The sequence below is a fragment of the Gymnogyps californianus genome, chromosome 1, assembly GCF_018139145.2.
Source record: "Gymnogyps californianus isolate 813 chromosome 1, ASM1813914v2, whole genome shotgun sequence".
Classification (NCBI taxonomy): Eukaryota; Metazoa; Chordata; class Aves; order Accipitriformes; family Cathartidae; genus Gymnogyps; species Gymnogyps californianus.
Window position 1 is genome coordinate 111,313,118 of NC_059471.1, and position 14,480 is coordinate 111,327,597.

The window sequence follows — 14,480 nt, forward strand, 5'->3', positions numbered from 1 at the left end:
CTCCTGCAGCACATTGCCTAGGCGTTCCTATTATGGAAGTTAAGTGAGAAACTCTGCAGCTTGAACTGATTTGGTAGAGAAGGAGAGAGAAAGGGGTAGGGGGAGGGCGAGAGGAAAGCAAAATAGCCAAACCAAGCCAATGATTTTCCTGCAAAGTGCCGGGAAGTTTGTGGAGCACTTTCTAGGAATCAGGTCCTTTCTCAGAGTCTCTCCTTGTCTTCCGAAGAAAGAGCTTGCTTTTGGATTGCCATGGATCCTAAAGAGAGTCTTAGACACACTTGAATAATTCCTCTGCTTGGGCTGGATTGGTGGGAATTTAGGAAGGAGCGTGTGTGCAAAGCAGAAGCCTTCGGAGCTCGCTCGCTGCTCTAATCTGTATGGATCTAAAAGTGTCACATTCAAGACCTTTCAATCTGCAGCTTTTGATTTCAAGATTTCCCTTTCCACTTTAAGTAGCTGCTAGGAAACTGAAAACTTTTGGACCTACCTCTTACTGGCTTTGGATACTTTTTTTTGGATCTCTGGAATTGGTCTCGCAAGCGATCGGGATTGCTTTTAATATGTCAAAATGGGTCTGCTGACGCCACTCCTGCTCTTTGGATTTGCATTTTTTCAAGTCTATGGTAAGTTAGCTTATTTTAGATATACCATTTCTGTGCAGAAATCCTCTTCATCTGAATCTGATTTGGGACAGCACATGGACGGCATTATAAGCTTTAACATTACAGAGCCTTAAGTTTGTTTCTGGTATAAAAATGGTATGGGGGGGGAGGGAGAATATATGTTTCCAATAAGCAGTCCTTCACGTCTGCTAACTTAATGCAAAAGCAGCTTATGAATGGAAGAATGTCAGTTTGAAGTAGCGAGGAAAGAGTAAAAACTACTGTGCTACATCATTTATTGCGGGGGGGGGGAGGGGGAAGGAGAAAGGAAAGGCAGAGAGCTGTTGTAGCTGATGTTACTTTGCCTCCTTCCATTGTTAAACTTTCCACCGGGAGAGCCAGCTGATGAAATAAATAGGTTAGCTCTGCCTCGGCTGCAGGTGGGGCGAACAGGCGAATTTCCAGAGTCCCTAAACGCCTCCTTTGGCGCTGGCGAGCGGCAGGCGAGGCAGGCAGGGCGGGTGCGCGGGGCGGCGGGCGGCGCAGGGGGCAGCGCCGCAGGCAGCAGAGCACCAACCACCCCGCTTCACCTCCACCCACCCCCCGCGGGGCCGGGCAGGTGCGGCGCGGCCGGCCCGCCACTGCGGGGCTCCGCTTGAGGGTGGGGCGGGAGGGTCTTCCCATAATCTTCCCCCTCGCCCCCCCATTACGGGCTTTCTGGAGGGAGTGTTGTCATGAAGCTTAGCAACGTTTGGGGGAAAGGGTGGATTTTTTTTTTCCTCTCTCTCCCCCCTCCGCCCCCCCCCCCCCCGCACTCCCCGCTTTGGGTCTGCTCTACACCACTTCTTGCGGTTTTCCAGTTTAAAAGTAATGGATGGGGAACCATAAATTAGCATCTTGGGGAAGTACGCTTTAGTAGGGCGAGAACTTCAGTGCAAGGGTAAATTGTCTTTCAAAGTAGGGGTTGGCGCTGTTCTGCAGTATCGACGTTAGATGCGTTACAGTAGTTCAAGCACACAACTAGGAAGCAAGCATCTGTAACAGCATACAGTTCTACAGGAGCGTGTGTTGGGACCAAGTGCTCGGCAGTCCTCCTAGTATTGAGTATTTGCACCTCTAAACAGTCTTTTAGACTATAGGTGAATTTAATGTCTGGGACCCTGGCTGATTTTGCTTGTCTGTTAGAGCAAACTTTGTTCCAGGAAGCTGCTTACAGCATTCACTGTATCAGTCTTGAAGCAAGGACTCTAGGTTTATTGTTCGCAGTCACAGGCTGCTTTGGGTATTTCTCCCCCTCCTGTCATCTTCCCCTACCCCCTAGCAAGAAAGGAGGCAAAATAGACTAGAAGAGGGAGACATTTCAGTACAGTTTTACATTGGTTGCATAATATGCTATGCAGTTTAATGTTCAGTTTGGTCTACCGATAAGAAAATTTCTGCGTAATGTATGTACATACTAAACAGTAGGAAGTCTTAACTGTGAAAGGATTTAATGGGACTTTTGCGTCTATCAGCATGGTCATAGTTTTGCAGGGATTTTGTTTTCTGTTTGCTTTATTTTTCCTACTGTAACATATTTTGATCCTTAACTTTAAGACCACCAGTATTGGAGATATCTTTGTACACAAACTGAAAACATCAGGCTGTAGAAATGTAATTATTAGTAAGTGTTTAAAATTGTATGTAGCTAGAAGGAATACAATTAAAGCGCTCAGTGGAAGTGACAGAGTGAATCAGAGGAGCTTGGTGTTACAGAATGTAATTAATGTACCGGGCTGTTTGGAGATATATGAAACAAATGCAATTAACCAGCTTGCTGGAACGACAGGAGCAAGACATAATTTATTCTAGTTTTGTCATGGGGAACACAAGTAGAACCTTTGTTCTGGTTTAGCCTTATAGGATGTGGGTGGGGGGTGCAGGTGAAGCACATAGCTAATTTAGAGCTGGAACATTTAAAAAAAAAAATGCCAAGAAACTGCCCAGAATAGATGTGATCCTCCCCTTTTGTGGGAAGATATTGCAGAGACTGTCAAGTTTGCCTACATTAACAACTCAAATAAAGAAATAAAAAGCCTGGTGGATAGCACATCATGACCAAGTAGAGATAAGCTGTTATTGTCGAAATGAGTACGAGTAGCTTTGAAGAAATACTGGCATGCAAGCTTGGCACGCAGTACTTTTGTCTCTTTAGAAGCATAGTAATTATGATTACACCTTAGGGTGACATATACCACCAGTTGCTTTGAAAAGATATATATCAACATTAGCACTATTTGTAATGCTTTAATTTAAGAAAAAAGGCAAACCCCTATAGACCAGTTGTTTAATAGGTTCTTGGTTTGTTTTCTGTGTTTGAAAGTTACCTCTTAGTGCATTTCTGGTTTTGAGAGGTTTTTTTTATTGGGTTTGGGGGTTTTTTTGTTCTCTTGGCATTAGGTCCAGACAGAGAGAGACACTGTAGCGTTTGATGCATGTTAGCCATCCTTTTCCCTGTGATGTTAGTTTTTAGTGATTCAAAAGTGGTATTACACAGTGCATAATGGTGTAGATCAAAATGGTAATTTTTTCTTCTGAAGTTATTTTCTCTGTCCATGCTTTTATGACACCTGAAAATTGCAAAGCTCAATGAAAATGGCAGAAAGCGTGTGATACATAAATATATATATTTTTTATTTTTTTTTATTATTATTTTGCTTATGATTTTCCTGTAGCACTGCCCATATTCTTGCAGTCTGTTCAGGGAATAATTGTAATTCTCTTTTTCTTTAGTTATCAATCTTGGTTACTGTTCTTGAAAAAACAAACAAAAAATCAAACACACAAAACAACCCCCCAAACAACAAAACACCCCACTAGACAGAGTCTGTACCATAAAATAAACCACTAGCTATTGGAGTTAAAACAGCTGATAATATGGGGGTTTTTATAGTGTTCAACTGATTTTTTCTTTCTTTGTTATGTGTATTTTGTTGTCTTTCTTCCAATCACTAGTAAAGCTTGAAAGAACAAATATTAACAAAAAAGTTCACAACTGCTGTGAACACAGGTGTGTGGATGTTACCACAGACACTAGTTTTAGTGGGCCAAACTCTGCCCTGGTAAGACTCCTAGTGCTTTCAATGAAAATTACAACCTCTTATGTCAGGGCTGGCTTTTAGCCATTGTCCCTTGAAAACTGCAAGTGTGATGCTCTTGAGTGTGTGATGGTGTTAAAGATACACGAGAATAATTCTGTAAAAGCAGCATTTTATCTCAGTATTAGTGTATTTCAAAGGCACTTATTTTCTTGATGAAAAGTATGCATCTGAAATGGTGGGGTGGCTCAAGCATTCTATCTTTCTTTTCCTTGGTGTTTTTTTTTTTAATTCATTTTATTTCTTCACATCAGTGAGCTACACATCTGTGGCCTTGTGCAGGTCTCTGTTGCCTATCAGAGAACATGGCTTACATATAAAGCCAGAGTATATTCTTCCAGTGAGTATTTGAGCTGACAGGGTCTTGATCTCTCATGTGAGTTTTGCTGTTGATGGATAACCTTTGCTTCTGTGGAATGTGTGCATTTTAATGCATTAAGAGTAAAACTCTGAAGTGGAGAGTTTGCGGTTTTGTTTCTTTTAACTTGTTCTTCCATAGGACCCAGTTCTGCAGAGCATTGAAGTGCGTGCTTCCATCTCTTATCCAGAATCTCGCTGAAGTTAATAAGAATTTAAACATGTGTTCCGAGTTAATCATATGCTTTAAAACTTTGCTGAGTAGGGATAAATTTATGCCTATGATGAAATGTTTTGCTGAATTAGAATTAATATTTTGCTTTCTTTACTTCTTGTCTGGTAAGTTGTTATTGCAACAACATATATTTATGTGCAAAGGATAGACGCATATCTATGTGCAAAAGATCCTGTCATTGCACTTCCAGAGATGGATGTATTTGAAAAGTAATGTGATAATCCAAATAATTTGTTTTGTTCCTTTGCTAAACTGGTACACTGCAAAAGGTCTGATACCCCATAATCCTTTCAGAAAGTTAGAATAGGGGTTTTTAAACTTTTCCGTGAGTTGCACTTACTACAATAATCCTTCCATTAGGAACTTTCTGGAATGATGAGATTGATGTTGCTCAAGGAAAATAAATTTTAGCAATGCAAGCTAAAGATATGTAACCTTAAAAGTAAACAAAATGATTTAAGTACATTTTTAAGGATGCATAAAAAGCATCAAGAAGATGCGCAAAAAAAATTCAGTGAGAGGAAAGGGAGGCTTTGGCTAGTCTGTCCAGTTAACTCTGTTTCCAGGAGTTGCTTTTCTATAGCAATGCTATGTAGGCTCATAGCACTAAATTCAAGACATGCTCTGTCCGCTGCTGAACCATTTAGTGGAAATTACTAAAGAGTATGCAATGGCTTTTTAGCCATTTGCTACCCTTGAATTGCTATTCAAATATTGATCTCAGCTAAATAGATTGCTAACAGGTTCTGTACATTCTGTTTCAGCCACCTAAGAGGAACACTGCTGTCAGGTTTTATCTGTTATCTCAGCTGGCATGGCAGAGGTTGCTCTTCCTGTGGCTGCCATCTGGCTCACCACCTCTCATACCAACCTTGTGGAGGATACTTAGTAATCATATTGATGCTGTTTCTTGCCAAGAGGCTAGGTTACTGGTGCTCTTTTCTACATTTCTATAGAAATCTCTTTATTTCGTGTGCAGAAGAAAACAAGTATCCGCTCTTGCCAAATAAATAAATGTGTTGGGTTTTTGGTTCTGACTGAACAGACATTTCTTACATGTAACGGCTGAATTTTTACAGAACATTTGTTGTTACCTGAGCTTTCTTGCACTTACATTTTTATAGTACACGTGCCTTGTATATTCCAAAAAATTCATCTAAATTTTGGTACATAGAAGGGTACAGAATCTGATCTTAAATCACTACTTCAGAGACAATGTCAAGGATACCTTTCATGCAGGACTAGTCATGTGGACTGTTAGCGATGAGATCTTTGAATGCAAAATAATTGCACAGAAATAAAGATTTGTGGATGTAAATTTTTAGTCTCACCATCTTTAGTCTCACACCTGGCTTCTACTATACAATGCAAACTGTGGGCTCTCTGCCCTTGAAGTTATGTGTCCAGAAACAAGATTGAGTTGTCAGTGCTGTCCTTGCCTCAGACCATTTCCTTAACAAAATAACTGTTAACCATCTGTGGTTAACACTTTTTATTGTTATAGTGGATAATTAAACAAGGCCCCATTAATTTAGGACCCGATTCTGCAACACTGAAATATATAACGATTTTGCTATTGAGTCCTTTGTGCGAAAGACCTTGAAAGCAGGTGCTGATAGCTTGACTTACTCTAAGTAAAGGTTTGCATCTTAAGTCATGTAGTGTAATCTCATTACAAGATGAAGTTGGCTTGTTACTACATCCTTCCATGGAGATAGCTTCCAAATACTAGAGGGTACAAGTGCATGTTGATGCTTCAGTCCTGCTTACTCCTTACTTGTTCCTATAGTACTGTCTTTACTAGTGCAGAGTATCCCTTTGCAATCAGAAAGCTGCTTCTTGTGCTGGGTTGTGGATGTAATGATATGCATTCTTAATATTTTTTCAAGCCAAAAGTTCATGAAGCAAGAAACGGCTTTTTAATTCCATTTCTGCAGCTTATCTTGGCTTTGCTGCCATGGAAGAGATCCAAGATGTACTCTTAATTTTATTAAAATAATAACCTTCATCAATAAATACATGAACAACAATAGACAAACTAACCAATAGTACCCATGTAATAACCTGCTGATACCTATATTGAGCTGCTGTGCTCTAGTGGCCAAGCCTAATTGAGATTCATCTTCGTATTATGGACAAATGTGATGTGAAGATATTAATTTAAACAATGTTCTGGCAGAAGTAGCTTGTGCATATGCGTTGAACTTGCAGTCTTTACCACTCTCCCCCAGCTATTTTTTTTGGCTAAGCAAATTGTTTGTAAACTCACTAAATAACGGTTATTATCTGCAGATCTCGGAGTAAACACATCCGTTTAACTGGGTTTTGAGCTAACTTTCTGGTTATGTTCTAGATAGATTTGCAAACATCCTTCCCTGTGCTTAGTTTCTCTTTGAGCTTAGTTGCACTGCAAAACCATGTCAGCAAAACCCACACAACTTCATTTTGCTTAATGATAAAGTTACTTGTTTGTCTTGATATTTCTACCAGGAAACAATGTATCTTTGGCTTGCTGATAACTGAAGGCCACCAGCCTTCTAGTGATTCCTGTGTATGTTTTGGAACCCATTGAGATTGTGTGCATCCAGGTTCTATTGCAAACTTTTTATGCTATTATTTGTCCTGGTTGTGGAGATACTCATTCAGTTTTACCTACCTATGTGAACGATGACTGGAAGAACACAAAGCATTTTCAAATTCATTCCTCATCATTTTCAGGTACTCATTGCATAAGACACCATTCCAAGTTTGATTTGGAGCAACCTTAATGATATGTGATATTTGCTTGCGGAATTACCCTTCTTGTCAGTGAGTCTTCATTGTACTCCTTCAGCTCCAGCAGAATTCTTCAGTCTGACTACGGTGAAAGACAGTGGCCTTCCATTGTACTATTTTATGCTTTTGTTATAATTTACTTTTATTTTCTCTCATCACTTTTCTCAGATTAATTGGGAGAACAGTTTATTTGGTCTGATATATGGAAATGAACTGGTAGGATGAGTAGGGATGCCAGGAGTTGAAGTATGGTCTTACTCATTAGAGTTTACCTAGATGATTATGCCACAGTGTCTGTTGCGGCATATGGTCTTTTAGTTTGTATTTATGCATTGCCTATATAGCTTCAGTGTAGTGTGCCAAGGCGAGAAGAGTATCTCGGTAATGTGCTTGTCATAAATGCAGATTGGACAAATATGTAAAGAATAAATGGCCAACAGCAAGTTGTAAAACCCAGTAAACTGTAGTTCACTTCTATTAATCACTTGCCATTGATTGCAAGAGAAACTGAGTGGAAAAAATTTAACCTTTTAAAACCAAAATGTCAGGTAACTAACATCAGTCAACTTGTTTCTCATTCATAGTGAAGGGAGGGACTGTTCATGCCAGGGTACCAGAGGGACTTTTTTACTGCTGTGAAAATGTCAAGAGTTAAGAAACAGTTATGAGGAGTATTTTAATGCTGCATGAGCCCTATAATCATGGGTTCTTAAGCTGTCATTCTGTGCAGTTTCCAAAGTCCACATGTCCTGTAGCCCAGATGACTTCATCCTGGCAAAAGGGAGTGGTCAATTTTAACAGTTTATGTTGTATCCTAAAGAGAACTCTGTAACTAAAGGAAGGATGATAGTTTCTTTTGTATCAGCATTATCAAAAACTCAAATGGCTTAGCAATGCTGTTGGACTAATGCTTGGAAAAGGGGTGTTTTCTTCACCTGGATTTCCTTTCCCTAGTCAACTTCATCTTCTCTTTGGGATTGTCACTCCATAGTGGAGGCTGCAGGAAAAGGATCTGTGGGCGCATCGTCCTTCTCACTTTTCAGAGATTAAATCTTGTGCTTAATGCATTATGTTACCTTCCAGACCTGGAGATGCTTATTGGTCCTGCATGTACAGTAGCACTGCCGTGCTCTGACAGTTTTCTGGAGAGAGAAATGACACTGTAAGCTGGGAGAAGGAGCAGGATAGCAGCCTGGTTCCAGGTCCATGGCTTGATGGATTAAAGGACTACCCCATTCTGAAGCAGAGAATGAGGGGAGAGAGGGACTAGCAGAGGAGCTGGGCTACAGAGCATGTGGCTGGGTTAGGCAGCAAAGGGAGTGAAAAGTGGAACAAAACACTACTGTCATGCTTAACATGATAGTGCTGATGCCTAATAACTTCAGGGTTGTTTTGTACACAGTATGTTTAGGCTTTTATCATTGCTATGTCATTTGTACATCACTTATCCATGAAGTGAATAAACCTTACTGTTAAATTGTTTGAGTCCAGATTTGTTTGGAGTGGCTGCAAGAAAATGCTAAATTGTAATTTGATGCAGTGAACTAAGGTCTTTGCTGACTTTAACTTGATGTACTGCAGAAGTGCTGTGATAGATTGGCTGGGTTTTTTGTGTATATGTTTTTATGATATGTAAGAGAAATTCAGTGGGCTAACTAAAATAGTTGGTTTATGTCAAGGCAACAGCTATTAAACAAAGGACTTTCAGTGGAAAAAATTAACTATCAGAAATACTACAGGCTGCATTTTACCCTTGATCTATTACATCTGTTCTGTTACCAAACTGGTTTTTAAAATATAATGCTTTGATTTTAAGCTAGTCAATGTGATGTGTCTATTCAGATGAATGCCTGAATTATAAACTTCTGTGGGTTTTTTTTTTTCCTTCTGCATGAATTTGATTCATCGTCTTAAACTGTGCAATATGGTGTTTACCTAATGAGACCAGACAGTTTGCTCTGTAAGATCAATTCCTATGGGGTAAAATCCCAGCATTTGGAATAGGAGGATCTCATGATAAAATTGTCTTTTAGTACTGTTGTCTTTAAACCTCTAAGAATAGTTCTCTGTGTGTGTACATCTAGATTTAAAAAAAAAGTTTTTATCGCTGTAGAGATATAATTATATCCATACACGCTTATAATGAAGGAAAATAACTTTAGAAACTGTAAGGAATAGAATTTATGTCCCTGAAGGCAAAACTGTAAACAGTAGTAGGAACTGTTAGAACACTGAATTAAAAGAAAATGAAATGTGTGACAAGTAGACAAACAGATATTTAATTAAATATGAATCAGTGTAAAACAGAACTGTTTATTATTATTTACTGAATCCTTTTTGACAACTGATCAATTTAGGATGAAATGCAAAAGAACATATGTCTGGCTTTGTATGACCCCAAATTTCTCTGTTCTCCCTTTCAGCAGACAACATGCCTTTTTTCCCTAAGTGATTTTTGGTTGCTAGGAGAAGTGCAGTAGTCTGCCCTGCTCTCGTCCAGCAGTAAAACCGAAGAGTGTATTGAGGTAAAGAGAGGGGCAAAGCACAGTATAGGCCATGAATCACAAGTTGTCTCTAATATGTCCACTTTGTTCCCAGTTTTTTTTTTGAAAACTTTTGTTTTTACTAATGGTGTTTCTTTTCAGCTGATCTCTCAAAGCCTTTCAGAGACTGAAAAAAATTGTGCTGTTAAGAGTCCACTCAGAGGAACAAAAAAAGGAGGGGGGGACTTCGAGACTTATTCATGGGGCCACAGTGGGAGCAATGTGCAACTCAATGAATAGCTTCAGTCAGCTGCCGTTGAAACTGAATGATTGATACCTTCTGTTTTTTGCTAGGACTAGAAAGTACACAGAAAGTCTTCATAGTGGTCCTGCCAGTTTTAATGCAAGATATTGAAGTTGTTTACAAACGATCTTCAAACTTCAGTATATGCAGTATTCTTGAAGCGTGTCTGCAGAATTCAAATAGTAATGTTGCATACATTTGTTAAAATTAGAAAGAATTGCTAATAATCATGCTACTCTTGCTCTAGTTTGTGAAACCCTTTATTCACTCTCTAAATCATGCTTTTTGAATTAACTGTGTACTGTGGCAAGAATCACTTGACCATCACCTCCTATAATGATCTAAAAGTGTGCTTAACCAAATGTCATTGGCTACTTTTAAACCTTTGCAGTTAAAAATGATTTTATGTAGCTAGATATTATAACAGGTATAAGTGATTAGACAATATTGTCTATATTAATAGACTATTGAAATCATAAGAGTTACGGCAGATTTCACTTGAAATTGATTGCAGGATGAATGTATAGACAATATATTCTTTCCTTAAGTGCTTAATGAAACCTCGCCTTAAGAGCAGTCTTAAAACAATGATTATATCTCTCAAGAAAAATTGCTGAAGAGGTCATGTGTGTGAGTCCTGTGAATGAGGAAATAGAACATGTGACCGCAGAGAACTGCGATTTGTGCTGTAGAAACAGATGACTGCCTGTGAACAGAGCAGGCCTCTGTATCATTCCTTAACAGCAATAAGTGGTGAATGGCTAAGGGTCTCATTACCAATTTAGAATATCTTGTTGACTCAATTTAGCGACATGCAGATAATAGAGAAATTCAATGATGATGTAATTGGAAAAATAGTGCAGCAACTTGTACCGATTTGTTATTCCCATTTGAACAAAATAGGTTTCACCCATATTTCTGAGGGTATGGGGTGACCTGGCAGTACTGGATTCAGTCCCAGTGTAATTTAATGGAATTTGTGTCTGTTTAGGTCAGGGCTGAATTTGTCCCTGGGGAAAGATGAAGATGGAAGAGTTGTAAGTTGAATTACAGGGAGCTGGTTCTATCTTACAGTCTGCTGACAGAGGTGGGAGTGTGTGTGTGGTTCTTTTGTGTGGCTTTTTTTTTTTTTTCTTTTTCTTCCTGATCCACACAGACTTTAGGAGTAATTTAAATACCATCTACAGTACAACCGGGTTATCAGTTACTTCCATGAAAGCTGCAAGTGCTGAGAGCAAGGATTTTCCCTCATAAATTACAGCAGATGTTGCCTCAGTCATTCTTCAGTGTTAGCCCAAAAGTGCTGTTGTCCTTCTTCCTGCTGAGAACTGCATGGGAAAACAGACACATTTTTGTCACAGCACGTGGGTATTGGTTAGCAAAATCGGATTAACTGTTAATATGTTAATATGAAGGACGTGCCCAGTACCACTCAGGAACTCCATGGCAGAAGGGAGAAATAAGATCTGATCTCTAAGAACACAGTTGATGGTGGGAGAGGTGTGCTAGTGTTAATGGTGAAGGAAGAAGGGGTAACTTGAACTGATGTTGCTGCTGCATCTCTTTACCTGGCATTTAAAGCAAGGCAACTTTTGAGGTCCAGGAGAATGAGAATGGTAGAATCAAGGACCATGGATCTGTCCTCTAGTAACAATTTTCCTTCCTGTCACTTGATAGTCCCGCCACACTGCATTATGAAAGAGAGAAGAGGTAGAGGGTGATTCGGCACTGCTGGATTTGGGACAGGGGCTAGGGGGGAGCAGACACTGGTGTGGTGAAACATTGAACTATGCCTGTCCTTCCTCATCTTTTCCCTCTGTCTTCAGCTATGTGTTTCTGGGAGTCTAAATATGCTAAGGAAGGAGTCAGGAAAGAAGTGGTAGCTCTGGACCTGGACCTGTCAGAAATTGGAGGAAACCTATTGTTGCATGCTGACACTCAGCTGTCTGTCCTTCCTGTTCTTGCATTTCCCTCTTCATTCAACCTAACATGCCAAAAGAAGCATCACTTCTTCAGAGAACTCATCTGTCCCCCAGATCTCGATTCATGTGTAGAATAAACTTCTTTCAGATTAAGTAGGATACATCTATTTAAGTAAGGACCAGCTATAGCTACAGTATTGAAGTGGAGAAGTAAGGAATGAAAGCAGGTTTACATACACTTTTCCTGTCATATGATATGGAACAAATCTATGGCCATTTCTTATTCTTTCTTTCTCCCCTCCTGTTAAATCTATTTCCTAGATTTTTGCTATAGTGAAAGATGTGTGTAGCTTGCTTGGCAAGTTTCAAATATGAAATCTCCTCACTGTCAATGCTTTGCGTTTGTAATTCCAGAATGTTCTCCTCTGCATAGGCCAGAAAATGAGAAATGCCTTAGCTTACTGCAGAGAAATCACTGGAGTTGCAACTTCTAGATTTATTCTAGGCCATGGAGAAAAATATGCTCTTGTGTTTACAGATTTTCATTCCCTGTGCTGTTTGTCTGCTACTTCTGTCCATGTTTCATTCATGTAGCTTGCCTTCTTATATTTCATAGTTGAAGACTTTCTTCTATCTTGTTTTCTCATTAGTTGATTTAGTTTCTTTTCCAGCTTTTTTTCTGTTCATCTCATTCTTCTCTGGTTGGTTTAGGTTGCTGTTTTCTAACCATGTTGCTTGAATATGAAGAATGAAAGGACTGAAATAACAGGAAAAGTTGGGGGGAAGGCAGTGTTGGTGATGGAGGAATGTTTATAAGAAACTTTGTTCTTTGGCAGGATTACTTGGTGAATTCTGTGTGCATAGATAACGTTCTGTGGAGGCAGAATCTTCTGCCAACCCTATCAAGTGCCTTGAGTAAATTTAAAAAAAAAAAAAGTAGTTTACAGGTGTAAGCCAAATGTTGTGTGAAGTTGGAAAGAGGTACCTTCCTGAACATTTAACCATGTCTCAAGTCTACCTTTTAGTTTTGAAGCACGTAAGTCTCCACTCTGTCATGGAGAATCCTCTCCTTCAGTCCAGAGAGAATTACAGATATCTGTAAGTGATTTGTTAGGTTTCCTGTTCTTACAAATAGTTGAACTTTATCCGTTTATAAAATATCCATACATAGATGGGCAATCAACTTTAAATATTTAAGGTGATTTTTTAATGTTCTACAAAGTTATAAACAGACAATTAACATTAAAAGGCAAAAGATACTAGGTAGGCATAAACTGAAAAGTAATGGCATTCAAGGAAATTTTTGTGCTGATACTACTGTTGAAATAATTGATATTATTTGAAGACTTAATTTCTGTTATGTATATATAATGTATACATGATATGTATACAATATTATACATAATACAATATATACTATACAATACATCTTGTAACAGAACTCTCTTAACTTACTAGGTAAGCTGGGTTAAATACCTTCTGGGAGAAAGTTTAAGTTGTTTTTGTTTTGTTTTTTTTCTAATTCACAGTTAATCTTAGTTGTATTGAAGAACAAATGTTGTTTTTTGTAGTGGGTATGACTTGTAATGTATATGAAATCCTGACTCAGCAGAAGATGCTGGGAATTTTGTCATCAGCATCAGTGGGGCCACAGTTTGTTGTTGGAGTGTTTGGCAATGTGGGAGGCTAATGCAGAGATGGAAGTTTTGTGGGTGTTTTTTTTTTTTTTTATAATTACACAAAGCTTAAGAGATTGAGTTAAAACTAAACATAAAGCTGTAATCAGGAGGTTAACAGATGCAAGAATCTTCACCTCTGCTCTGTTAGACAACTAGTGGGAAGCCAAGATAATGATGCACAACACATCCAGTAGTAAGCAGTGTAGTCAGCAGCTTGAGAAAGAAGTCTGTAACACCATGAAAACTACATTTCATCTTCAAATGAAGGCTAGCTGTTGACTTATGGAGAGCACCTTCAGCTGTATCTGCCCTGAGGACTACAACTTTCACTGTTAGGGAAGCCACAAATCTATTTTAAAACCAATTTGTAATAAAGTTGCAAAGTAGAAAGGCAGATACATTATTTGGCAACAAATTTCTTCCATACCTTGTGACCAGGTGTCTTACTAGGCCGCTCGGTATTTCCAGAGCAGTGGCAAGGATGAAATAAATTCTGGTACTCTTTGGATGAAGAATGATACAGGAGTTTTCAGTCATTTGAAGGGGATGGAGAATAACTGTATGCAAGGCTTGGTCTCTTCTGCTATCTGCAATGGTACTTTTGGCATCTTTTGAGATGGTCTCAGCATGTACTTTAAGGGTCCAAATCTGTATTTTACCATATATAATATCATCAAAGTCTAGGTCAGACTGTGTTAAAGGCTACATCACGTTAATCCCATGGTATTCCTGTTCATGTAGTGTGCAGGTATTTTTGTCCTATGGGAAATCACCAAGAAAGCTTCATGAGAATGGGGCAGTGCCTCCTGGGCTTGTCTTCTAATTGGAGTGAAGGAATAATTTCTGACCACCTGATATGTTTTGCTATCATGCCCAGGTAAGCATATAGAGGGAAAAGGGTGGAGCATGAAGGAGCAGAGTTGGAGCCATGGCTCAGCATGCTTCTTGTGTATTACTTGCACTGTGAAACTTTTGCTGCTGCAGAA

The 14,480-nt window shown here is 39.1% G+C and overlaps 1 protein-coding gene across 1 annotated transcript in view; it reads left to right on the top strand.

Moving 5' to 3' along the window:
- Positions 1–202: 202 nt before the first annotated feature.
- The window catches only part of ROBO2 (roundabout guidance receptor 2), a 476,837-nt gene continuing 462,559 nt past the window's right edge, over positions 203–14,480 (top strand). Inside the window, exon 1 of the mRNA XM_050895055.1 lies at positions 203–623. Within this exon, the coding sequence (XP_050751012.1) occupies positions 569–623 (55 nt within the window). The 5' untranslated portion in view covers positions 203–568. The remainder of the gene's footprint in view (positions 624–14,480) is intronic.